Raw genomic sequence first — 27,581 nt, 5'->3', positions numbered from 1 at the left:
CACCGCGGGGTCGGCTCTTCCGGGTCCCCACGGGGGATCCGATCTCAGAGGAACCCAGAGCCTCAGGCTTGTCTGCCGCCTCTCCTCCTGCCGCTCGTGCAGAATTGATTGTCCACCCCTACCTCGGGGTGGTCATTTGGGGGAGTTTGTAACCCTCCCCGCGGACTCAGCCGATAGGTGAACGTAGCTACTAGCTGCGTGCCGGAAGCATTTTCTGTTTGAACACTGGAACCTGAAAGTTAACATCCTCATCACGATCGAGTTTTCTGTAAAGTCAGCTTTGGATTGATTGCACTCGAATTTGCCCTAAGAGAACAAGAATTGCCGCAGGAATTCTTTGTATTTGATTGCTCGTCAGAGTAAATGCGATTAGCTCAACAAAAACTTTTAACTACTGTATTGTTACACCATAGTTCAGACATGTATTATTAACATAATTAAACGTATAAGAACTAAATTTTGGACAGCCGTTAAAATTATACTGCGGGCAAGCAGCTATTCTAACTTACTGCTTTTATACTTCATTTTAAAATCATATCACTTTTCAAATTATTGGCAGGAAAACACCTTCATTTTGTACTGATAGAACATTCAAATAGTGGGCCGGGAGTTTGGCCTAGTGGTTAAAGTGCTTGCCTAGCATGCATGAAGACCCGGGTTCGATTCCTCGGTACCACATACATAGAAAAAAGCCGGAAGTGTTGCTGAGGCTCAACTGGTAGAGCTCTGGCCTTGACAAAGTCCAAGGACAGTGCTCAGACCCTGAGCTCAAGCCCAGGGCTGGCAAAAAAAAAAAACAAAAACATTCAAATAGCTTGAGCTAGTGATTGTGATCCTCTCCTCCCCCCGTTAATTTTCATAGTTCTAAAGTCTTATTTCATGTTGGAACATCTCTGCTCTGTCAGCATTCTTTGTGTCCTTGTTGATGCTTGATTCTTCCAAATGCAGCTGAATGCATCAAGGGAGTTAGAAGGTGACCAGGGAAACTTCTCACTTCGTCCTTGGATAACCCCCTGCGTAAATAAGTTGATAGCTGTGTGAAGCTTGCTTCTCTGCAAAATCATCTTGACCTACCTCCAAAAGATAATGTAGAGCTGTTATAAATTCCTAAAGAATGACCAAAGTTCATTTCTCACATGTTTAAACCTGATTCTGCCTCAGAGATAGTTTTTTCTCCAAAATAGCTTTTGCATTTGTTTAATAGATGAATATTTTCAAACCAGGCTATGTAACATATATGAAATTCTAGGCTGGCACCTAGTAAGAATGGGACAAAGAAACAAAGCATTCTATATAGGTAGATTTTTGTTAGATGTCTACATTACCAAATGGCATCTTACATTAATCTCATATATGTGCGTGTGTGTGTGTGTGTGTGTGTGTGTATGTGTGTTGCTAGGGATCTAGCTGTAGACTTCACACATGCTGAAGGATATACCTCTACCATGGAGCTATACCCCTGTCCTAATGTTTTTATCAATCAAAACCAATGAGGTGGGGAGGGGAAAAAAACCTCAAGATGATCAAATTTAAATGATTATTAGCTGCAATACAAATGTAAGTTGTAGGCAATGGTAACTTTTTTTGTGTGTATAGTAATCTCAAGATAATTTAGTTTTGTGAAATAATGGTTTGTGGAAATAAAATTAAACCACTCAATAATTACCTAAAACTTCAGCTTGAATTTATAGATGGGTTGGAATCTGCTTCTGACATATTTCCTATATGGGTGCAAGTGGGCACATGGTTAGATTTACAGTTCTCAGTTCTCCAATCAGTAAAATTATTTTTTTTAGTTAAAAAAAATCAATCCCAGGCAAAATACCCAAGGTCAGGCAAGCCAGATTAAACCCCAAGGCTTGCTCTGTAATCCTAGGTTTGGAAGTGATTGTTAACCTCTCAAAGACTTCATCTACATCTGAGATAATTTATAGATTATTTTACCAGCAGTCCTTCTCATTAACAATTCAGTCTGCAATGAATTAGAGCATCCAAGTAGGATAATACCTTCAATTCCTACATATAGTGTAGGATAATAGGAATCTAAAGAGAAGCATTCTTTTAAGCAGACTTCTCAGCAATAGATTTTGATGCATATTGTTTCAGAACATTTGAAATTTGCATTCAGTTGCCTAGGTATCATGTGTGGAAAAATAATGCTTTGGCAGAAGATATAGAATCTTAGAATATAAGCTCTGAGAAGCCAAATTTCAGGTATGAAACGCCATTTGGAATTTCCATCTTTCCAGTATTTTTTTCATATGTTTTTTATTGTAATTAATAGAAGTAACCCAGACAGAAGGTGCATTAATTCACATACATTGATACCCTTCCACCTGTCTTGGACCCCATTTCCCTCCCCCCACCCCCATCCCTCATCTTGTTTTCCCCCCTTCCCTATCCAATTTCAAATAACCAAATACAAATATATCCAATATATCACTTTCCAGTATTTTTGTTCCAGTTCTCACAGGTGTTGTCTTCCTATTTAGCACAAGATACAAAGAGAACTTTCTTAAACTCCTACCACAGTGTCTACCTACCTGCCTGACTGTTCGCACAACTGCCCTTTCATTACAATGAATGAATGGTTTGTATTCTCACCCGGCTTATCTCTTGTGCACCGAAGTCCATCACCTTTGCCTTCTCCAGTTTATTGCTGTACAGTGTTCTAATCTTTCTTCTACTTCATCAGATTTTTCCTGAATTGGATTTTTGTTGGCAAACAAAAATGCTATTATTGATCCTTTGGTACTAGTTCTCCTATGGCATCATTGCTCTTTTTTCCCTTCAGTTTCTATTTGTTCATCTGTTCTTTCTACCTTCTTTTGGCCTAAGTGAATAATTTCAGTATTCCATTTGTATCTACTCTCCTGGTTGATCTACAATTTTTATGTTTAGTGGTTACTCTAGGGCCTTTTTTTTTCTTTTTTTTTAATGGTTACTCAGGTTTACAATTATGCATCTTTAAGTTAATATCATTACTGTTCTCTAAATATGAGCCATAAGTAGTATATGTTAGGAAAATGGAGGAAAACAAAGACAATAGGCTGGACACGATCATCAACAGGTGAGGACTGTTTATTGAGAAACAGTGAGGGGCACAGACCTTCCCTCGGGTTTGGAGGTTGTACATCCGAGCTGGGACAGGACCTTGTGTTTTATGAGGTCTGAACAGGGAGCAGAAGTTAATGTAAAAGCCATTGGGTCCAGGGAGGTGGGCCCATGATGAGATGTTTACAGCCAGGCTTAGGTAAATTTCCCGGCTGGAGTAAGGCAGTCTATATTTATTTTTGGTGGCTTGCCTGGTATCTTTAATGCACCTGAGAAAACACAGTGGGAGTCAATCCTCCCTATTCCATCTTTGAATACATAGAAAGAATGTACCTAGGGTCCGAGAGTTTGGCCTAGTGGTAGAGTGCTTGCCTAGCATACATGAAGACCTGGGTTTGATTCCTCGATACTACATACATAGAAAAAGACAGAAATGGTGCTGTGGCTCATGTGGTAGAGTTCTAGCCTTGAGAAAGCCCAAGGACAGTGCTCAGGCCCTGAGTTCAAGGCCCAGGACTGGCAAAAATGAGGGGAGAGTCATGTCCTCTTTGGGTACATAAAAAGAATGGGCCTAGAGGGGCGCAACATGGAGTTATGAGAAAAAGCAGATTCCCATCATTTGAAACCCTGAAGAAGTATAAAAGGTTGAAGGGCTTTGTGGTCTTTTCTGGCGACTTCTTGCTGACATGGGGGCATCGAGTCACTGGGGCTGGGGTGTTTAGGGTCAAGGTCTGCTCTGAGCAGGGCAGGGCAAGTACAAGCAAAGCCTCAGGTAATAGAATGGCCTTGATGTGCTCCCAGGTAGTATCCTGAGTGAAGGCTGTTATCCTGTTAAGGAGAAACTTGAAAAAGGTGAGATCAGGCAAACAAGGTATCAGGACTAGTTGATATGAATGACAGGAATACACTCCCTTGGCCCATGCCAGAAAAGTTCCATTTGGAGCGTAATCCCAGTTATGGCCTATTCCAGAGAAGGAGGTATTTCCATGTAACCGGATTATAGATGTCTGGACTACATAGTATGGATGGGAAATAGAAAGAGCAGGTAACAAAGGCACGAATGCAAGTATTAGATAGGCATGCTTATGAGCTATTTTCTTTTGATCCCGCAGCTCAGGATAAGCATAAAGTGATTCTATTCAGGATCTGACACAATCCCTTCTTAGCTGAGAAGTCTTCCTAACTGCCTCTGTGTGGTGCCTAGTCACCAGGACTGTCCAGGTGGATCTGAGAGACTTCTTGCTGGGATGACATATCCCAGTAAGGTTATAGAGCCTGTGCTCCCTTTATTCCTAATTCAAGCAACAAGGAGATCCCAAGCTTTTAAGCTTGGGAGTTTGGCCTAATGGTAGAGTGCCTAGCGTGCATGAAGACCTGGGTTCGATTCCTCAGAACCACATACATAGAAAAAGCTGGAAATGGTTCTGTGGCTCAAGTGATAGAGCTCTAGCCTTGAGAAAGCCCAAGGACAGCACTCAGGCCCTGAGCTCAAGCCCCAAACTGCCAAAAAAAAAGCTGTTAAGCAGGGCTAAGACTCAAAGTTAAATCTGATGAACTTGTCCCTGTTCCTCTTGTCACCTGTCCCTCTGTGAGTCTGAGGGTAAATTCTATCATGACCAACTCAGTAAACATGAGAGTGTTTAAAAAAACAACTGATTAAACAGTCTAGTTAGGTTTTAACTGGACACAGCAAACTGACACTAAACAGTGGAAAATGGCACTTAAGTTGAAAGATGTTCATTTGAAGGACTTTCATGTAAATGAAACATTTAAGTGAACTTTGGTTTAGTTGCCACTTAGTTTTGTGTGACAAACTTAAGAATGTACAATTACTTTCCTTGATAAAGATGTTTCCATTGAACAAAGCACATTTAGTAATGAACTCTTTTGACATGAGATTTACAGTTGCAGCCAAGGAAAATAAATTTCAGGAAATATCAGTACACCATGATCAGATAACAGTTTTTACAATGAGATTGTGTTGAATGTGGCTGTAAATTTTTTTGAATTTCAGTAACAAAATGGCAAAAGACATTTTTGTCCACTATGCGATAGAACCACGTGCTATGTTAGAAGATGGGCAATACTAAACAAAATAAAAATAAAAATAAGATTTAGCCATCAACAAAGAGAATTCAACAGAATCTCCATGCTTAAATGAACACTGATAATAAGAATAGAAAATTTTGGCAAAGCTTGGAGGGCCAGTGAAGGTCACATGAATTCTCACCTCATGGTCTTTGTCCCTTTCTAGGTGGATGTGCAGGATATGCAGTGAATTGGGGGAGATAGTGGTTTTTCCTTAGGGCCTATAGCAACCTGATAGAGGAGTTTGCCTTAAGGAAGAAATTAAGAATCCAGATTTTGAAGTGAATAGGCTCAGGAAAGAGAAAAGGAATGGATTAGTGTCCGAGTCCAGAAGGCAAAATGGATGTTTGTTTGTGCTGTGCCATCTGCTCCCGGGCTTGGAGCAGACAGACAACTTTTACAACGGAGAAAGGAGGAATGTAGTCACAACAGCAAGATGGAGAAGAAATTTGGGCTTGTGGAACTGCTGAGCCAGGACAGTTAGCCTTTAAGAAGGAACCTAAAGGGGGTCCCTGGGATCCTGCCTTGCTCTCAAGGGTACAAGCCAAAGGTCTGTTAGCAGGAATAGGGGGATGTGATGGTAAATGACTTCCAGTCTGAGGGTCATCGGAGAGAGAGATAGAACTTGCTACAGTGCAAAGAAAAGGACTTGGTGAGCAGAGCAGGAGAGTAGGAGAGGAGGGCCCCTTGGAGTAGAGGTCAGAGAAGGACTTGATGGACAGAACAGGACAAGCAGAGATTTCTGCAGTGTAGGTAAAGGAGGACTTGGTAAGCAAGACCAGGTGAGCAGAGAGGTCTCTGGAGTGGAGGAAGAGGAGGACTTGGGTGTAGGGGACCTTGGATTCCTTACATTTCGTTGGAGAATGGTTTTAAATGAGTAAGAGTAAAATCAAAGCTTTCAAACTGAGGCCAATCTTGGCCATTGTTTACATGGTAGTAGGCTAGATTTTGGTAGACAAACAGAATCTCTGACTCCAAATCATTCAGCCCAGTAGCCTTAAGATTAGACTCCTGGTTAGCCAAAGGAATGTCTCTGGGAGACAATTTGGAAAGTTTGGTTAGGACTGCGGGGACTGCCCTGCTGCTCTAGGCATTCCCCCGGCTTTGGGAAGGTACACGGATGAATCCCGATAATAAGGAGAGGGCATCCCCAAAGTCCTAATTAAAGGGTATGAGAGCCAGCAAATGAGAGAGACCCCTGGAGTCTCCAGGGACCCCCAACAGACAGGACAGGAGGGAAGGAGAGACTCCTCCTCGACCCTGGGATCTGGGTCGTGGCACCTCCCGCTTGGACCCAGCTGCTGTGGGATGGTGGGTGGACTCAGTCAAAAGGTAAAGCGCCTCCAGGAGAGAGATAAGCACTTTTACACAGATCACCAATGATACCTCAAGCCATGGGAGTGGCCAGCCACGGGGTTTGCACCACTTACATAGGCAAAGGTCGTGTCAGGCGGCTGGTTAAGCTCCGTGGGCTCTGCCTGCTTCCAGAGGCAAAAGTCTTGAGAAGAGAAGGTAAAAGTCTTGATGAAGAGGTGGCCAGGAGGCGGGTGGAGGGGACCCAGTTATTCCTGATGCTATCCTCTCCTGGGTCTCAGTACCAAATGGTAGGAAAATGGAGAACAGAAAAGGAATAGGCCAGACTAAGATCCTCAACAGGCGAGGACTGTTTATTGAGAAACAGCAAGAGACACAGATGGGACTGGGAGTTGTGCATCTGAGCTGGGACAGGACCTTGTGTTTTATGAGGTCTGAACAGCCGGTAGAAGTTACTGCAAAAGCCATTGGGTCAAGGGAGGTGGGGCTCCTGATGCGATGTTTACTGCCAGGTAAATTGCCCTGCTGGAGTGAGGCAGGCCACACTTATCTTTGGTGGCTTGCCTGGTAACTTGAATGCACCTGGGAAAACGGTGTGAGCTAATCCTTGAGTGTATATACTTTCATCTTTCCCTCCTCATGCTTTGGACTATTGTCATCCTTTTTCTACATATGTTATAAACCCTGTGGTATGTTGTTAACATCTTTATCAAACAAATACTTTACAAAGAGATTTTAAAATGAGAAAAATTTTATATTTACCTGTGTATTTTCCTCCAGTTAGGAACCTGTGCGAATTATAGTACTTGTTTCTTTTCCTTTTCTTAGTATCCTAGGTAGCAGCGCCTTGTTAGCCTATCTTGGAGAAAATTTCAGGAAGAACAGAAGATACTGGTCTTTACCTGTGTGTCCAAATTTCTAATTGTTATCATTTGCCATCTGCTTGAAAAACACTGTTAACATTTCTGATACTACATGTGCATTGGTAATGAATCGTCAGTATTTTTTAAAAATCTAAAATAGAAATGATTATTTTACCTTCACTGGGTACAGAAACTAAAGTGGAATGTTTCTTCCAAGCTTTTCAAAATGTCACTCCATTATTTTCTTGCTTGACTAAGTCCCCTGAGACCACCTACTCTAACCTTCTCCTTCTCTATGCCATAATGGTCCTCTTTTTTTCTGGCTTCTTTAAAGATGTTCTCTTTATCACTAATTTTTGTTGGACCTAATAGTATTATATCTTGGTTAGTTTTCTTATTCTGTCTCACTTATGTTTACTTTCTTATATATGTGGCTTTATATTTTTTGTTAAATTTGGGGATGTTTTGGTCACTGCTTTTCCTTCTAACTTTATGTACTTTTAGACTGCTTAGTACTGCCTTATAGGCAATGCTTATTTTGTATTTTCCTCTGCATGCTTCATTTTGGATGATTTTTATTACAGTATCTATAAATTCAGTGATGTTTGGTTGCTCACCAGTCATTTTCTACTGTTAATCAAACTTAGTAAAAAGGATTTTTGTATATTTTATTTTTCAACTCAGAACTTCTATTTGCTTCAGCTTAATACTGAAGACTTAGTAAGGCCAAGAAATCTAGCATATTAATTGTGTACAAAACATCAGAGAAAGTTGAGAATAATTTTAAATCTTAAAGCATTTTCTCAGATATTTATAATGATACTTTTGGCTTTAATTCTCACTTTGTAAACATAAATTTCAGATTAGGTGGCATGTGGAATACAGGCTGAATTAAAAGTTGATGTTTTACACTGCACTTCTTTAATATCCTTAAACTATTGCCACTGAATGGTGATAGAGGGCTGACTTATAATAGACTGTAGCTTACAATTTATCAGGTTAAACTTCGCTTTTATTAATTGACAAAGACACTAATATTTTTCTTGGACAAAGTCCAGAAAAAAATTCACTTACATTTATGCTTTTGATTTTAGAAACGAAAGACAAGACATGCCTCATTCCACATACAAAGGACTAATACTTGGCGTCATGGTGGGTACTGCTGGACTGCTGATTTTGTGGTACTACAAGGTCCGTAAGCCAAGAACAGCAATGAGTTTACCTACATTTCTTTCTCTGGGGAATTCATTTGATTCTGTAATAGTTCAAGATGAAATGTGCAGTGACACAGGAACAATAATGATCTTCCAAAAAAGGCAGCTTCAAATTCTGGAAAAACTCAATGAATTGCTGACAAATGTGGAAGAACTCAAGGAGGATATCAGATTTCTTAAAGAAACTATCCCAAAGTTGGAAGAATATATACAAGATGAACTTGGAGGGAAGATAACAGCTCATAAGACAAGCCCTCAGCACAGAGCTAGAAAGAGAAAGCCCACAGCCGTTCAAACATCAGCAACAAGTAATAGTTCAGAGGAAGCAGAAAGTGAAGGAGGGTAAGTTTCCTTATTTTCCACGTGGAATTGCTTATTTCTTGCATTATTGCTATTATTTAGACTCATTATGTATATTTTGCTATGACCAAGAAATGAAAGTAATTATTTTGATTTAGATGATAATCAGATCATACTCAGAATCATCTGTGCTAGATTATTTAGACCATATTAGTAGAGGAAATATTAGTGAGTGGTAATGTTATTATATGATTATTGCAAAGACAGTCACTAATTACCAAAATTAATAATTATTTTTATGTGATCACTATATGACCTCTTATATAAGAACTCCCTAAACCAATACTGTCAAACAGAATTTACTATGCTGATGGAAATAGGCAACATAAATGTCATCTTAGTATAGTACTTACTAACCAACTTTGGCTGGCTCTTAAGCACTGAAAATATGGATGGTACAACTGAGGAAGTGAATGTTTTACTATTCTATTTCATTGCAATTAGAGTTTTACTTAATCATAAGTGAATTTAAATAGCTACTTGGGGTTAGTAGATACTAAATTTTAGTGCAGGCCTCAAAAGATTTGAGAATATATGTCTCAAACATATATGGTTAATTCATTGAATTCTATCACAAAGGACACATAATTTTTTCATGTAAAAACATTGTATGAACTAAGAAATTGTGTTTGACTAGTAGTTTTTGAAAAGCAAGATAGGCTAGTTAAAAAAATAAAGGAACTAGTGAACATACGAAGGCAAGAACTGTTATCTTCAATATGAGATTCCTAATGCCTAGGACAGAGTAGTTAATATTACTTTCATGAATGATCATTTGCAGAGTTGCCATGAAATTAGGAGGAGGAATTTGGAGAAAAGAAATCTATAATATAGAGTAAGGATAAAAGGGTAATTGCATAGATAAAGAAATGTAAGTACTTGTTCATAAGTCTTAGAGATCACTGCTAGAACTGGAATTGTTAAGCATCATATATATATATATATATATATATATGTATATATATTTGCCAATTTGAGCTCAGGGCTGAGCACTGTCCTTGGACTTTCTCAAAGCTAGAGCTCTACCACTTGAGCCTCGGCACCACTTCTGGCTTTTTTTTCTATATATGTGGTACCTAGGATTGAACCCGGGTCTTCGTGCATGCTAGGCAAGCACTCTACCACTAGGCCAAACTCCGGGGCCCATTAAGCATCTTTTTAAATATGAACTCCAGGGATAAGACACAATTCTCTAGGAATAAGCTTTCAGTGATATACTTTCTCCAACTATTCCCTACTTACTAAAGTTTCTACAGTCTCCCAAAGTAACACCATCAGTTGCAAAATCTTCCATTCGTGCACCTATTTGAGAGACATTTAATATCCAAACCATAATATATGTTACTAAATCATACTTCAAAAGTATGATCAATGTAAGAGAATTCTTTTTTTATTTTTATTTTTTATTGTTATTATAAAGGTGATATCCAGAAGGGCTACAGTTACATAGGTAAGGTAATGAGTACATTTGTTTTTAGATACTGTTACCCCTTCCTTTGCTGTTACCCAATTTTTCCCTCCTGTCTTTACCCACAAGTTATGTAGTTCATTCTCAACATAGTGTCTAGTGAAAGATGCACTTGTGTAAGAAAATTCTTATGTTATCATACAAATTAAATTTTAGCCAACAAAATAGAGATTATTTATTAATTTCCAATTTGCATTTCTTTTTTTTCTTTTTTTTCCCAGTGTCAGTATTACAGGGTTTCATGCCCTTGCTTTTTTTGTTTTTTATCACATTGACCCTCTACCACTTGAGTCATGCCTCCAATCCAGCTTTTTCTGATGATTAGTTGGAGATTAAAAAAAAAAAACTGGCCAGGAATTTGGCCTAGTCATAGAGTGCTTGCCTAGCATGCACAAAGGCCTGGGTTCGATTCCTCAGTACCACATACATAGAAAGAAGTGGAAGTGGCGCTGTGGCTCAAGTGGTAGAGCTCTAGCCTTGAGGGAAAAAAAATGTCCGAAGACAGTGCTCAGGCCCTGAGTTCAATCCCCCTGACTGGCAAAAAGAAAAAAAAACCCTCTGTAGACTTTCTGCTCCGCTGAGTAGCTAGGGTTGTAGGTTTGAGCCCTTGGCACCTGGAAATTTCAATTTCTTACTAGAAAGATTGAGTATTTCCTCATAGTATAATTGCTAATAGCTCTTCTCTTCCATGAGTCTCTTTAAAAACAAAAAAGAAAGCTTGTATTTCAGTGGCTCATGCCTGTAATCCTAACTACTCAGGAGGCTGAGATCTAAGGATCATGATTCAAATCCAGCCTGGGCAGGAAGGTCCATAAGATCCTTATCTCCAGTTAACCATCAAAAAGCCAGAAGAGGAGCCATGGTTCAAGTGGTAGAGCACTAGTCTTGAACAAAAATTAAAAACTTCAGGGACAGAACCCAGACCCTGAGTTCAAGTTCCAGGACTGGTACAGAGAGACAGACAAGAGAAAAAGGATATCACTAATCAGTTGAAGTCCCTTTTATTCATCGAATGTGTGTCTATTCTGTGTCATACACTGTCTGGACTTTTGGTTTGCTGTGAAAAAACAAAGTTTGACACATTTAACTTTTTAAGTAACCATATGTTAAAGAGATTTGCTCTAAGTGTCTTTTAAACAGAGCCCCAAGGACCAAAGATAAAGCAACACATGCTAAGTACCACTAGAGCCTCTTGAGAACAGCCTGCTGAGAGCTTGAAGGCACTTGAAGCTTGAAGCCTGCATGAGACTCATCCAACTGTAGTCTACGAAAGGAGACTGCTACAGGGTGAGGGAAGCATTTCCTCAGGGAAGCTTGTTTATGTGCTGAGCATCCCAGCAGTATGTGTGCAAAACCCAGATGCTGTAAGAAAGGATATCACTGCACAAGCAAAATCTAGAATGTGGGAAGAGGAAAAGAGAGCATACCACATAGCCTTCTAAAACCAGTACGACAGTGGGTGGAGCTGAATGAACTTGCAAAAGAAGACAAACTATTACTCAACATAGAAAAAGAACCAAAGGACAAAAGTGTGACCGAACCCAAGGAACCACAGGGTTTCAATTTAGACTCACTCTTATCCTAGCTCTTCAGCTTTTAACAAGCTGTGTCAATCAGTGCTTTACACCTGGATTTGTCTGAAAATGTAGTTAACAATGCATGTCTTAATATTGCTTTGTCTGAAGTGGGATGATGCTGAAGATGCTTTATATTGCACCTAATCTGTAATAAATTATTTAAAAATAAGTTGTTTCTGCTGGACATGGTGGCTCACACCTGTAATCCTAGCTACTCAGGAGGCTGAGATCTGAGGATCACAGTTCAAAGCCAGCCTGGGCACAATAAGACCTGAGACTCTTTATTTCCAGTTAATCACTAAAAAATTAGAAGTGGGGCTGTGGCTCCAGGGGTAGGGCGGTAGCCTTGAGCTGGAGAGCTCAGGGACAACGCCTAGGCCCAGGGGTAGGGTGGTGGCCTTAAGCTGAAGAGCTCAGGGACAGCACCCGGGCCCATGACCCACAAAAAAAAAAGTTGTTTCCTCAATAAGGAAATGAATCAAATGGAACAAATGCCTTAGAATAGATATAGAAAAATATTTCATTAATTTTAGGTATTGGGTTGGGAAAGGGAAATAGTTATTATTGTCTCATAATTTTGTTAATCTCATCATTAGTTAAGTATAAGATAAAGAAGAGTGGCATAGAAGGTCTCCACAATCTGTGCGTGGCATAGAAGGTCTCCACAATCTGTGCGTGTAGCCTTGACAATCAGATGGCATACATTATTATCATTGTGGAGAAAGTGGAGAAAGCTGTTGGGGTAGAGGGGTAGGAAATAATGCTTGTTACTAAATTTTTCTCTTCATTTCAAAATCTTTAAACCAAAGTCTGTAACAGTCCTCTTCCATGTCACTAGAGGATATAAAAACCTGAGATCAAGAACATTCAAGTAAAAGATGAATGAATGAAACTTCTGGTTCAAAAAGGAAAGACACTCCTAAGGAAATAACAGCAATTATCATTCATGTTACTGCCCCTCATCCAGTGGGATTTTTTCTTTTTACCTTTGATTTGTTGGCTAACTTCTTGAATGTATTGAAGTCAGAATCTGCATTCCACCACCACATGAATTGCAGCTTTTCAGAAAGGTGAGCCACAAAACAATTTTATTCTAAACTGATGTCATTAGATTCTAGAGTCTGCTATCATCACATTCTGGGTCGTTGCCATGTTAATTCCACATGTAGCATAAGTATTCAGTCTTCTGACCTGTTCCACCTACACAGGGCATTTTACAGTTTAAAGATGATGGCCTAGAAGGGAAGGGAAGAGTAACTTTAGATTTAATTAAATATGGGAAAATGCTTAAGGTAAGTGTTTCAAAATAAAACAACAGGACCAGGAGTTTGGCCTAGTGGCAGAGTGCTTGCCTAGCATGCACAAAGATCCAGGTTCAATTCCTCAAGACCGTATACACAGAAAAAGCTGGAACTAGTAGTGTGGCTCAAGTGGTGGAGCTCTAGCCTTGAGAATGCCAGGCCCTGAGTTCAAGCCCCAGGACTGGTAAAACAAAATAAAACAGCAACAACAACAACAAAAAACACTTCTTGTGTTTTGTGCCTCATATGGTAAAGAACACTGAAAATATTCATAAGCTAAGCTTTACTGCTTTCTTATTTCCTATAAAAAATGGGTATATAGAATAGCCTGGATATTTTGTTGGAACATCCTCCCCAGAGAGATTCCTCTTGACTCATGGTTAATATTTTAAAATTTCATTAGTAAACTGAATGAGTATAGTTGTCTGTTATATATAATAATTTAATAGTTTCACGTAGATAATTATGGTGTATTAACTTTAAACCTGGAAATTCTGTTTTTCTGAGGTTCTTTAGCTCTGATATCTTCTCCTGTGTTTCCCTTTGTCTTTCTTTTGGTTTGCTTTTCTAAGTGATTCAACTTCCTTCCCCAAGCTTTAACACAGTGAGCAGATGTTATAAGGAGATTGAGATAATCTACCTATATATCCTACACATGCATTCTTTTGGATGCATCTCTGGGGCTCTCAGCTTCAGCTACTCTGTAGGCAATAAGATGGATGTTATTCATTAGGAGTCTTGGCAGGTCTCCTTTCTACTTCCTTTAAAAAAAATTTTTTTTTGCTCACTTGCATGTTCTTTCACTCTAGCTGCTACAAAGAGGACCAGACCTTCCAATCAGAGCATACTGAAGATCAAGTCACTTCAGAAGTCGACCATCATGAATCGTCCTGCATTCCACAACCAACTATATCTTTTGGTTTTTTAACATCTCATCCTTCTGCAGCATATAAAAGCCACTCACCGAAAAGAAGTAGAAAACTCTCTTCTATACCAAATGCATGTACCCCTTCATATTTCTCTGAAAAACGACAATCTTTATTGGCTAAATTTCGTAAAAACCATTCTTCCCTTTCTCGGCAACAAAGTAGAGCTAACTTTGATACTCAAGAAGACATAAACTACAATGATAAAAAATCTCCCTCAGACATTTTTGACACTGTCAAATCCGGAAGACGATTTTCTTCCCGTAGACTAAGTATAGTTTCCTGCTACAAGAGTTCCATTCTTTTTGATTCTCAATCAAGTAATCAGGATCTATTGAATCTAAATGAAATTGAGCTCTTCTCTAAAATCCCAAGTAATCCCGATATTCCAAAACAAAAAAGTTTCTCTGACCATGAATATGTCCCTAAGCATGTCATGAGTTTTGATGCAAAAGCTCCCACTGCAATCCGTCGGAGCTCCATAGACAGAACCTTCCTTACACAAAGCATGGCATCTTCATTTGCTCTTCCAACTGTTGTGTCCTCCTCCAATCAAGCAAATAGATTTGCTGTTGATAGGCAAGAAAGTAGTCTATTATTTAAAAAAGATGCAAAAGATTACCTTCATTCCGGGTTTCAAAATCATACTGCAAGTTATTCTTCAGCTGGGATTCAGCAGTCCTCTGAAAATATAACTCACCCTGCCTTCCATAATGTTGGATTCTCTAAAGAAAATGCCAATAGCTTTATTCAAGGTCAAAATAATATTGACTCAAACTTCATTGAAGAAGAAAACTTAGCTGACTTACCTGAGGATGAAGACAACCCTTCATCTACTGAAGTTTCTGAAACAAGGTCTCTTAGACTTTTATCTTGTCTTGGAATAGCAACTCACAAATAGATGCCTTCCATTTGTCACACTCTGAAGCCTGTAAGACATCACCATGTGCTTCTCTTGGAAGTTTTCTTCCTGTGCTTCACTACCAATTTGGAAAAGAGAAAAGGATTCCTATATTGTGGTCTAAATTTAATTGCTATAGTTTGGAAATTCAGTTTAGTGGCATTATTGGAATGTGGAAGCCAACAATGATTTCATGAGTTTCAGAAATTTTTCACACTGAGGTTTAGAGATTGGCTACTTGCAGATTTCTAATATATTGTCTGAAAATGGCATCAAGCTTTGCTGTATATGTTGTGAATGCATTACTTTAAGAAGGTAGTGCCTTCTTCCATCATACTTTAACCTGTAGATCTCCATTCTTGCATCATCTGTAGCACTATATTGATCAGTTCACACATTTTCATACATATTGGCCTTAGTAGCTGTCTTTCTCCTGCTAAACAGCCCACTAATGTTGCCATTAATACAAGAATCAAATTATAAGGAAACAGTGTTTTAATAGAAGTACATAGAATTTTTAGGAAACATGTTTTAACTAATTTTTTATGGTAGTACTCAGAGCCTTGCACTTGCTGGCCAGGTACCACTGAGCTTTTTAGCCCTGTCTTTCACTGATTATTTTTAGGATATGATCTTGCCAGGGCCCTTCTGAGCCAGAATCTCTACCTATTTTAGGCTTTTCATTGTTAGGATCAGAGACCTGTTCCTTTCTGGGCTAGCCTTCAACTATGATCCTCTCATTTTCACCCTCTCACGTAGGTAAGATTACAAGAATGAGCTACTGGCGCCTGACTTAACTAAATAATTTTAATACACACTTCTACCTGCAGAAAAATCTGAAGATTGAAGAATTCTGAGTTAGGAGATACAAGACGTGTGTATTGATCTCCCTAAACTATACTTTTAAAAGTGAAAATGTTAAATGTTTCTAATTAGGCAAAATATAAATATAGGTTATCAAAGTAAGTGAAAATTGACTGTAAGTAATTAAAACACTTGTTAGGATATACTTAGCCTTTATAGAGAGAAAATTTACATTACTTTTAATCTAACCCCCTCCCCAATCTTTATCATTAGGCTTAGATGTTATTTTTATATTTATTGGTTCCCCCTTACCTCTCCTTAGCATGATTTTTTTCAGTTTCTAATTTAATCATTGTTTTACTTCTATTTGCATTTATTTTGGGCTTAATTCATTTCCATGCTAGAAGTTTTTCTATGCAGCTTCTTATGGGTTAAGAACAATTTGGTTATGTTTTCAGTAGGATACTCTCAGTGTGATAGGGAATGTGCAATTAAGGGTTCATTCTACTCCAAACTTTGTTAGCGTGCTTACATGGGTATAGTCAATGACTAGAGAATCTGTGCCTAAACATTTAAAGTCAGCATTGCTTGCATTTTTGAGTGCATAAAATAAAAATTCCCACTGGGTCCACCAGCCTTATGTCCCATCCTGCTATTTAGCCCACGTCAGTCTACTGACAAAATTGTAATGCTTGTTTAAAGTGACGTCTTGCAGATCCTCAGTAGCTTTTTGGATATGATAGCAGTTTTTTCATATCAGTTTCTCTTTGAATACAAAGTTTTGAACTTCTCAGTTTACATGATTTTATAGGGTTTTCTGGGACAAGAAAGTAGTGAACTATTTTTGCAAGGTACCTCAACCACTTACAAGAAGAGCTTTTTAAATGTGTTAAACTTATACTTTTCACTTATAATGATACCCACAAAACATAAAATTTATCACTATAATTTTTTTTGCCAGTCCTGAGGCTTGAACTCGGGGCCTGGGCACTATCCTTGGGCTTTCTCAAGGCTAATGCTTTACCATTTGAGCCACAGCACCATTTCTGGCTTTTTCTATATGTGGTACCAAGGAATTGGTACAGTCTTCATGCATGTGAGGCAAGCACTCTATCACTAGGTGAAATTTCTGGCCCCATACAGTTGCTCATTTTTTTTAAATTTTTTTTTTTTGCCAGTTGTGGGGTTTGAACTCAGGGCCTGAGCACTATCCCTGGACTTTTCTCAAGGCTAGAACTCTACCACTTGAGCCACAGCACCACTTCCAGCTGTTTTCTATGTATGTGGTACCAAGGAATCGAACCTGGGTCTTCGTGCATGCTAGGCAAGCACTCTACCAGTAAGCCAAACTCCTGGCCAAGTTGCTCATTTTTTAAGTTGATTATTGGTGTTTATTGTCAAGTTATAATTGTTCTTTATTATTATTCCTTTTCAGTATATGCTTTGCAAGTATTTTCTCATATTCTATGTATTAAGTTTTTAGGAGTGTTGCATCCTAATATTACTAAGCCTTTCAACCATGACTGTAAGATTTATATATTAGGTCTTTAACTTCAACAACTTTTCATCTTTAGTTGCCATGCATTTCTTTGTTGAATCATATCACAAATGGAATTGTCTTTATTCAACTTTGAATTGTTCATTTGCAATACAGACAGTTGATTTTGTATATTGACTTTATCCTGCACCCTTACACTGGTTCAGGCTTTGGGAGGCTTTATGTATGGACTGTTGAAAGGTTTTAGATTTTTGCTCTGATTTGGGCATCTGTGGCAGGGTTTTAAGTAAAGGAATAACATAATTTGATGGACGTTTTTGAAGATTCTGAATAACTAACATGTTAAGAAAAGACTATACAAATCATGGATCAAAGCCCCAGGAGACCTGAAGGGGTGACCATTGCAGTATTTTGACATTAGTGGGGTAGAACAGTGTGATAAGACAGTGAGAAAGTGAAAAATGGCTAAATTCTGGATATATTCCCTAGATTGAAACATAGAACTTGATATAGACTACATGTTGCATAGGAGAGGGAAAAAAAAAAAGAAGAAAAGAGACAAATAATTCCAAGACTTTTGCCTTGAGCAAATGGAAAAATAGTTTCTACTAATAAAGAATATTTTTGGAAGAATGTTTTCTTTTGAGTCCTAATATTTGGAATTGGGAGCAGTTCACCCAGGAACTTAGTTTTACCCTTGGTTTTTGTCATGGGAGCTGTAAGTTATGAGACTTATTCCATTGGCTGCTGAAAACTGGATGTAATATTTGTATCCCTTATATAGCAAAAGTACAGATAATCTAAAATGTGTGACTTTTATTGCCCATATTTGTATTTGTCCTTGGTTTTAATTTTTTCTCAATATTTCTAGTTTGTTCTTATAGTATATGTCTTACATTTTGCTGTTGTCATTTGGTTTTTACTTCATTTTCTCTCAGTCTGGGGATTGAACCCCAAGCCTTGTATGTGGGAGGAAAACCCTTTGTCATTGAGCTATGTCCCAGCCCTTGGTATGTTTTTTGTACTTCCTGAAAATCTTTTTAGAACAGGTAGGGTTTAAATAACTGAAAACAACACATTGTTTGCATTGGGTGCCACCAAAAATAGTACAATATGAAGGATAACATTAATTTTAAGTTAAAGTTAAAATACAGCATGATTTTCAACTATAGATAAACAAAATATGCATACACATATTTTTCTTTAGTGATGTAGAGTTCTTATCACTCTGTACCATCCATTCAACAACATTTAGCCAATGTGTATAATATCCAGGCTCTGTTCTGGGCACTTGAAAATTGCAGTGAAACTACTTGTGTAAGAGATTAGTAAATTACATAGTATATTATAAGTAATATGCTACATCATATTATGTTAAAGGGGGATATCTAGTATATCAGGAAATTGAAACAGAAGGCAATGTGGGAATTACAGCTTTAAATACCATGATCTGGATGGGGCCACCCAGAAAATATTATTTGTGCAGAGACTACAAAGAGGTGAGGATATGTGTTACATGGTTGTCTAAGGAACAGTATTAAACACACACACACACACACACACACACACACACACACACACACACACACACACACACACACACACACACACACAAAACCAGAAGGTAGAAGTCCTAAGTAGGAGCAAGACCGGTTTTACTGGACATCCTGAGTCAAAGTCAGAGAGGTATTCGTGTTGAAGGAGCTGGGGAGTTGCACAAGGTTGGCCCACTTAAGCTTTTCCTCTGACAGCAGACACCCTTACAGTTTTGGACATACCTTTTTTAAAGGGTCTGTCTGCCTGTGAATGTATCGCTTCCAAAGGAGATGACAATTGTTCCTGCAATTTTAGGTATATGACAGCTAATACTGACACAGAAGAACAGAATTTCCCAGTGCCAAAAGCATTTAACACACATGTAGAGGAACTGAAGTTAGACATCCTTCTGCAGAAGGCAGATTGTTTACGCTTGAGTGAAACTGGCAAGATGGAAAGTTTTGAACTACTCTGTGATCACAAAGAAAAGGTATGTGACAGTAATATACTTGCATTTTTTATTTTTGACTAATATAGTATCCCATTCATTTTGTAACCATAACACTTGTATCAACAGACTTTATAAAGTGATATGGATTTTTCTATAAAATTATTAGAGCCTTTAAAAAGTATGCAAGAGTTGATTATATTTATCTAAAGTCTTAAATATAAGAACTTCACTTATAATTGTATAGCTTGACTTTTATTTTCTATTAGTTTCTATATTTACTACCTATTTTATAAGTGGTAAAGAAGATGCTGTGCACCAAGGCATATTGTGTTTTCTCTAGAGAGAAGGATAATTATTTCGTTGTTATTATTGCTAGTCCTAGGACTTGAACTCAAAGCCTATACATTATCCCTGAGCCTCTTTATTCTCTAGGCTAACATTCTACCACTTGAGCCACAGCACCACTTATGGCTTTTTCTGAGTAGTTTATTAAAGGTAAGAGTCTCAAGGACTTTCCTGTACAGGCTGGCTTCAAATCCCAATCCTCAGATCTCAGATGTAAGCCATCAGTTCTGGATTTTGTTTTCTTTTTTTATTTATTTTCTTCAATTAGTTTAAGTAATTGTAAAAGATTCTAATTCATCATGTCCATTTGTGAGTATAGTGCATCTTGGTCAGTGTTACCTCATTTATCATTCTCCCTCATTTTCCCAACCCCATGCTATTATGTTTTCTATATTATTATCATTATAATAACTATTATATTATAGAAAGCCATTTCTATCAATGGTCATTTTGCAGTGTTTCATACTGGACTTGAATTCAAAAACCCATTCCTCTCACTACAACCCAAGGACAAATAAGTATTTCCAGTGAACAATTTGAGTCTAGTTATTGAGAATTTGCCTAAACACATATCTAAACCCCAAGTAGCCTAAGTTGGCCAATACATAATGTACCCAAACATCACATTCTGCACCAAGCAGATGTATAGGAATTATCTATCAATGAAATATTTTAAAACTGTAAAGATGACTAGGGTTATATTTAATTCAAGTAACAAGTATGACTATTCTTCAGTATAGGATCTTCAGTGTATAGACATTAACTAAAGTACTCATTCAACTATTACATTGAAAGTAGATAACTTGGAAAGGGAAATAAGAGAATGGAGAATTGATTGATTCTATCCTCTGTAATTTTCTCTTCTGTATAAGTGGATCAAATGTCTAAATGACTTTCATTGCTTTTTAAGATCCAGTCAGCACTATATTAAGTCATAAATACCTATGAATACTTGGATGTAAATGCTATATATGTAAATATTCATAGGCATAAATTCAGTCATCTACAAGTACCAGTTGATCTGCTTATTTTTAATAGTCACAGTGGAAACAGTTGTAGTCTGAACAAATTAATAAGTTAACCTAATGTACAGTTCTATCTTTTCAGTTTAAAGATGAAGTTGAGTTTATGTGGCGGTTTGCCCGTGCTTATAGAGACATGTATGAGCTATCTACAAATACACAAGAAAAGAAACACTATGCTAATATCGGTAAGTCACTTGTCAAGATTGATCTAGGCTAAGAGCTAGAGACTGTGGTACAGAGCCAGCCCTGGCAGATGAGACTCCATCTCATTAAGCAACAAAATGTTAAACTGGAGATTTTGGTCAAGTGATAGAGTGCCAGCATGGGCAAGAAAGCTGAGGGGAGAGCACAGGGTTCTGAGTTCAAGCCCCAGGTCTGCATAAACACACACACACACACACACACGCACACACACGCACACACACGCACACACACACACTCTATAACCTATTTCAATATATCACACCTTAATACGAAAAAAATACACAGTATATGATAACCCCCTTTTGGAGTTAAATTTTTTTTCAAAATTATTTAAGCATATTAAAGTAAGCAACTAAATAAATTCAGATTTTACCCTTTAAACTTTAAAGAAATCACACAAAGGGATTGGGAGTTTGGCCTAGTGATAGAGTGCTTGCCTAGCATGCACGAAGACTCAAGTTTAATTCCTTGGTAACGCGTACATAGTAAAAGCTGAAAGTGATGCTTTGGCTCAAGTGTTAGAGCTCTAGCCTTGAGAAAGCCCAAGAACAGTGCTCAGGCCCTGGGTTCAAGCTCCAGGACTGGCAAAGAAAAATTTTTATAAAAAGAAGTCACACAAAAATATAAAATCCTCATAATATTAGAGGAATAGTAAAAGGCAGAGGACAGTAATCTCTGGCATTAACCACCACAATTTCACTATTATTTTTTTACTTCAATAGAACTCCAGGGACCACAAAATGTGTTTTACTGAGCTAGAATTAACTTTGATTTAATTGTTGCTTAAGCTGAACAAAGAGTACATGGTGGCCTTATACTTTCTGTCATTATACTTGGTTGTATATTTTCAAAATTTCCACACTAGCAATACAAAATAACCATAATATAAAATTGTTCGTGGTGGTATATCTTTTTATTATTTATTTTGAGATCTTTTTAATCTATTTTTGAGGCCTAGACTTGCCATATAACCCAAGATGGCTATGAACTTACAGTCCTTTTGCCTTAGCTTCCTAATGCTAAGAATATAGGTATGCACCATCTTGTCTAGCAATTGTGTTTTTATTTTATCTTGATTCTCACTGAATCAGATCAAATGACCTCTTACAAATTTTCCTAACCACCATTTATTCAAGCTTGTACATTATAAATTTTACCTCATAATCCCTTTTATTCTCTTTTTAGTGGAAAGCCTTTTCTTCTCCTGCTTTCCTTTTAAGATAAAGTGAAGAAGAAACAGCAAGAGAAATCTCCTCCCAGTCTAGCTCTGTCATTTTTATTTGCATGAAGGAAGTATTACCAAACTATTTGTGATATTCCTTTTCTACTTGTGATTTCCTTGCAAAATGATGTCTGCACTTCAACTTTTTGCGGGTTTTGTAGGAGTCCACTTTGCAGACCCTATAAGTTAGTCCTAGAAGAGACTTATTAACTTAAAGAAAAGTTAAAATATAACCAAAGAGAAAAGAAGTTACCTTCATCTAATGACAGAGTTCAAGCATATCTATGTAAAAACATTTGCCACTCATTCATATTAAATCCATCCCTTTTCTGTGTACTATCTTTTCCTGAGCTTTATGCCAGCAGGTAGGGATAGGATAGCAAAATAGATATGGTCTCAAAAGTGGCTGTGGGGAACCATTTGACTTAATAGGGAATGTAATATCATTCAATCATACATATAAATGAATAAACTGAAGTAAGCTATTATGAGAAAAAAGAGAAGGCCAGACATAGAGACTCAGTCCCCACGTATACAGGAGGCAGAAACTAGGAGGATCACACAGTTCAAGACAGGCCCAGGCAAAATGGTAGACCTCTCTCAATCAATGAGCCAAGTATCATAGCCCACATCTATAGTCCCTCCTGTAAGGGAGTTAACAGGAGAAACTTAGTCTTTCCCTGGACCTGGGCAAAACCTCAACACCCTACCTAAAAAATAACTAAAGCAAAAAAGGTCTGGGGATATAGTTCAAGTGAGAGAACAGGAGCCCAGCAAGTAAGTTCAAACCCCAGGATAAATGGAAGAAAAGGAAGGAAAATTCACTGAAAATTATAAAAGGGAGGCAAAGAAGGACAGATACATGATTTTGGGAGTACCAAAATTAAGAGACTTTTGATATGGAGCAGACCAATAAAGAGACAGCCCATTAATTATAATTGAATGTATGCTTAGTAAGGTCATGAACTAATAACCAGGAAGCTAAGAATGAAACTCAGACCAACTGTTGAAGAATGTTACATTATGAAGGAGAAATGTTAAAGTTATTTTTCTTCTTATATTAAGATGTTTTAAAGAAAAGACTTGATCACTAGAACAATTCTTTCTTTTTTTCTTTTTGTGGGTCATGGGGCTTGAGCTCAGTCTCAGCTCTTCAGCTCCTGCCCTACCCTTAATCTAAGCCCCACTTCCAGTTTTCTAGAGGTTAATGAGTCTCAGGTCCTTTGTGCCTGGGCTGGCTTTGAACCTTGATCCTCAGACCTCAGCCTCCTGAGTAGCTAGGATTACAGGTGTGAGCCACGGGCACCCTCCTGGCACAATTCTTTCATAACGCTTGAAGTTAGTGTATCATTGTGTAGTATGTGACTTATTTAGATTGACCATAACTTGTACTCCAAGTAAAATATAAATCTTATACTAAAAAATATAGTATCATTTTCCTAATTAAGTGATCATTATGAATGCTTCAAAAAGACTACCCAATATATTAAGAGAAATAGCTTTCCTTTCATTCTCAAGCTGTGTAAGGGAGGCTTTGAACACTGCATTGTGCCCAGTGCTGTACTCAGAGAGAAGGGTCACCTCTGCATTGGGGCATGTTCTGGTGTGCTAAAAGTCTCGTTCTTTGGCAAGAGCTTGAAATGCTGATGGAGATTATTTGTTGAAACCAAATCTTACTGTAAGGCCTGAGTGCTGGGACTATAGAACCAAGCTTGATTTAGTTTTTATTGTTTTTACATTAAAGAGAATGTCTCTAATCATTAAAAATAAAAAATGAACTCCCTTAATATTTGACCACAATGTAATACCAGCTATCACTCACTGAAATGCTTCCAGTTTTTCCAATTTAAGATCTTCTTCTTAATGAATATAGTTTCATAACGCCACTTTAACCAAGTGACAAATAGAATGGTTCTGGAAGGAAAGAGCCTTATTATAGCAAATTATTTAAAACAATCATATAGAACGGCTGTTTTTTACATATCATTGAATGGTCTCTTCAAGGCGAAAGAAAATAGAGAAGGAAAGAGATATGAAACAAAATGACCCCTTTTGAGAAAGATTCTCCAACTCTAGTCATGCCATTAGACAAACCTTCATCCAAAGCAATTACTGCATGAGTAAACGCTATGCGAGAAGCTATCTAAAACTAAGTAGAAAAATTCTCATGTCCCTGAGGTGGATCATTGTTGTGAAAGATTAGGCAAGACTTTCTCAGGGAGTATTCCTTGCTCCTGTAGACAGTTACTCTTGCTGTGCTCTTTTTATATTTTGCTTCTTGTTTTGTTTTTATATATGGATTTCTTGTCTGTATACATGCTGTTTACTGAGCAAAAGTACTTAGGTGTCAAGGCTTGTGTTTTATTTTCAGATCTTCACATGATATGGTCCTTAGTGGGCACTTAGTAAATGTTACTCAGGTAATGATTTGAATAACTTTCCTTGCATTTGACTAAATTAATCAATCCGGTAGATCTCAAAGTTGCGCATACATTAGAATCATTGGTTGCTGAAGTCTACCACTAACCTAGGCATTTCACTCATGTAGTGAAAATGTGCTTCTCAAACAAGTTTCCACGTGGAACTTATGCTTTTCTTGGGACCTCTTGCTGAATTCGAGATTTATCTCCTATCAACTCAGAAGAAGGTGCTAAATGTAAATACATTTGTTTTTCAGGAAAAAATATAGGTGAAAAAGCTATTAGTAGAGCACCTACAAATGGATACTGCCATCTGTGGTAAGTATTCCAGAATTACATGGTCTTAAGCACTCTAATATGCCTCTTTGGACATTGCAGTAGATTTTTTTAAAAATATGACTAGTGCATTGAATTTGTCACCACATTCATTAAAAAGTGTACTTAGTAGATACTTCAGCTACTGTTTTTGTTAAGTTTATTTGCAAGTATTTCTTACTAGGCGTATTTTAAATGTATGTAAGGTAGTTATTCATTGAATATTTCATAAGTAACTACTAAGTCTGATGGCTTTGAAGATAAATAATTAAATCTAGTAAATATAACATGTTGTTTTGCAAAACATGTTGAAATAATGTATTTCTAAACAAAGTGTAAAAAAATGTATTAAGGAATAACTCATATGAATCACTTTCTTCCAACTTGGTAAGTCATGAGATATAAGGAAAGAGCAAAAAAAAAACTATTCATGATTATAATGGATTTTAGACGCTTTGTATATTGAGAATTATAAAATACAAATAAAAAGAAACACATGTTTTAATTTATTAGTCTTCCTTTTACTTCTAGTATTGTGTTTACTTTGTATATCTTTAATTATTTTTGTTTTGTTTTTCTCATCAATGACACAGGAACCTTAGACTAGAAAGACACAATAATAGCCAGGCAAAGGGGCTCACGCCTGTAATCCTATCTACTCAGGAGGCTGAGATCTGAGGATCACAGTTCAAAGCCAAAGCCAGCCTGGGCACTAAAGAAAACTCTTATCTCCAATTAAACACTAGAAAATGATAAGTGGGGTTGTGGCTCCAGAGGTAAGGCGGTAGCCTTGAGCTGAAGAGCTCAGGAACAGCGCCCAGGCCCAGAGTTCAAGCCCCATGACCCACCAAAAAAAAAAAGATAAGTGCATGACTCTCCTCAGTAATCTGCTCCTTTCCAATTATTTTATTCCATAGGGACACTGTTAGGCGAAATCTCTCTCAGAACAGCTTCTTTGTCATAGCTTCCCATCTGTCTCTCAGGAAACTGCTTTTTTTTCTGCTGAACTTAAGTGTAAATCCTTTTTTCTAAAGCAGCCTTGTTTCTTTATTCTGCTATCAGCAGAGGGAGCTCCAGTCACAAGATTGCTCCTAAAACTTCATAGACTGGAATCCAGTAATATTTTGATTTTGTATGTGTCCCAAATTTAAAACAGACGCCAAAATATGAAAAGCTCTTTAGAAGGTAGAACCTGTAAATCATTTCCCTACATGCTGTCTTGATTTATGAATTGAAATATGAAGTAAAGAAAATATTATTTGTAGAGTTGTGCCCCTGCAACAACTATAGAAGAAAAAGGTACTTAAGCAATTAACAGTATGGGTATGGATTAGTAAAATCACTAGATATTTCCTAGATATTTCACTTACATACGTTTCATTTACATAGTATAAGTATATACTAAACATACATGTGTGTTAAGGTACCACTTTTAAGGAGTAATATTGAATTTATACTGAGAAAGCTATACTTTCTGTATCTCCTTTGAAATTTTAAGTACTGAGAAGCTGGTCAGCTAGATTAGGATGCAGAAATAATACCTTAATAGTCGCAAAACATTTTTTTTTTGTGGGTCATAGGGCTTGAACTCAACCTGGGCGCTGTCCCTGAGCTCTTCAGCTCAAGGCTACCACCCTGCCCTTGAGCCAAGCTTTACTTCCATTTTGTAGTTCTGTAGAGGCTAATTGGAGATAAGAATCTCAGGTCCTATTGTGCCTGTGCTGGCTTTGAACTTTGATCCTCAGATCTCAGCCTCCTGAGTAGCTAGGATTACAGGCGTGAGCCACCATGCCCAGCTCCAATAACAATTTTTTTATCTTTAAGGTTGACCTTCTCATTGTCCCTCCCCCACTTCCATTCTCTTTCTACTTTTCTTACCTCCTTGTCTCTATCCTCCTCCTCAGTTGCTCTTCCTCTGCCTCCTCTTCCCTTCTTGTCTTCTTCCTTCTCCTCTACGTTCATCTGTATGCATGAAGAGTCACATTCAATAAGCTAATCCTCCTTGAGGACATTTATCATTGAGAATTTCAATTTTTACAAAAGAACAATATGAAATCTTCTCTAAGGGCTTTGGAAGTGTGATGAGCTCCATCTTGTAGGCATTGATCATGCAAAACTCACCTTTAGTGGACTCCACCACTGATCTCCTTTGTCTGTTTCACTTTTTCTTGTGAATTACATGCCTTGTTTCTAACAATATTCTTTTCTGTGAGGTAGTCTTCCAGCACATCTACAAAGTAATGATCTAGTTGTTTTTCACCTGACTAGTCTTAATCAATTTCTGATTAAAATATATTTCAAATTAATAAAGATTTAATAAATATTAATGCAGTTCAGACTTCATTCTTGGAATATATTATGTTTACTGAACACAAAAGTCCTCATTCAGGACTTAAATATTAGAGGTTTATGATTATGAAAAGAAAAGCAACTTTGACTTGTAAAATGTAGGCAAACTGATTACATAGTAAATTATAATAAAATGGTAAAACATGATCTTAACTTGCTGGAGTCCTTTTCAGTCCTTAAGAGGTTAGTAAAACCTTTCCTCATCATTCTGCATGAATGACAGACTATGGCTTGCAAGGCAAATTTATTTTGTCAACCAAGATTTATGGGAGATAGCCACATGCATTCATTTATTCGCAGTAACAGGTTTGATCTGGTTGCAAAGTCTGAAATATTTATTATCTGG

At 37.6% G+C, this 27,581-nt stretch overlaps 2 protein-coding genes and 1 long non-coding RNA gene across 6 annotated transcripts in view; 2 read left to right on the top strand and 1 right to left on the bottom strand.

The window, feature by feature from the left end:
- LOC150060861 (regulator of microtubule dynamics protein 2-like) overlaps nucleotides 1-27,581 on the top strand; it is a 42,636-nt gene that overhangs the window by 694 nt on the left and 14,361 nt on the right. The window contains exons 2-5 of the mRNA XM_090337131.1: nucleotides 8,414-8,875; nucleotides 19,220-19,394; nucleotides 20,808-20,910; nucleotides 24,829-24,889. Of these exons, the coding sequence (XP_090193257.1) occupies nucleotides 8,430-8,875; nucleotides 19,220-19,394; nucleotides 20,808-20,910; nucleotides 24,829-24,889 (785 nt within the window). The 5' untranslated portion in view covers nucleotides 8,414-8,429. The remainder of the gene's footprint in view (nucleotides 1-8,413; nucleotides 8,876-19,219; nucleotides 19,395-20,807; nucleotides 20,911-24,828; nucleotides 24,890-27,581) is intronic.
- Nucleotides 850-13,078, bottom strand: LOC150060863 (uncharacterized). 4 transcript variants are annotated; one of them, XR_016536276.1, is made up of 6 exons: nucleotides 12,925-13,078; nucleotides 10,136-10,195; nucleotides 7,219-7,358; nucleotides 2,605-2,702; nucleotides 1,667-1,721; nucleotides 850-1,074 (listed from the first exon to the last, which is right to left on the bottom strand). It is a non-coding gene; the product is annotated as an uncharacterized LOC150060863 (long non-coding RNA). The 4 variants fall into 4 exon arrangements; XR_016536274.1 differs by having other exon boundaries at nucleotides 7,219-7,315; XR_016536277.1 differs by having other exon boundaries at nucleotides 850-1,070; nucleotides 7,219-7,315.
- Nucleotides 13,088-15,271, top strand: LOC150060862 (uncharacterized). The gene is made up of 2 exons (XM_090337129.1): nucleotides 13,088-13,230; nucleotides 14,049-15,271. The coding sequence occupies exons 1-2, from the start codon at nucleotides 13,214-13,216 to the stop codon at nucleotides 15,064-15,066; spliced, it is 1,035 nt and encodes a 344-aa protein (XP_090193255.1). The 5' UTR covers nucleotides 13,088-13,213; the 3' UTR covers nucleotides 15,067-15,271.

This window comes from Megascapheus bottae, chromosome 7, assembly GCF_031878675.1.
Source record: "Megascapheus bottae isolate mThoBot1 chromosome 7, mThoBot2.hap1, whole genome shotgun sequence".
In the NCBI taxonomy this organism is placed as follows: domain Eukaryota; kingdom Metazoa; phylum Chordata; class Mammalia; order Rodentia; family Geomyidae; genus Megascapheus; species Megascapheus bottae.
Note: the sequence above shows the minus strand (reverse complement) of the source record. Positions and strands in the feature narration are given on the sequence as shown.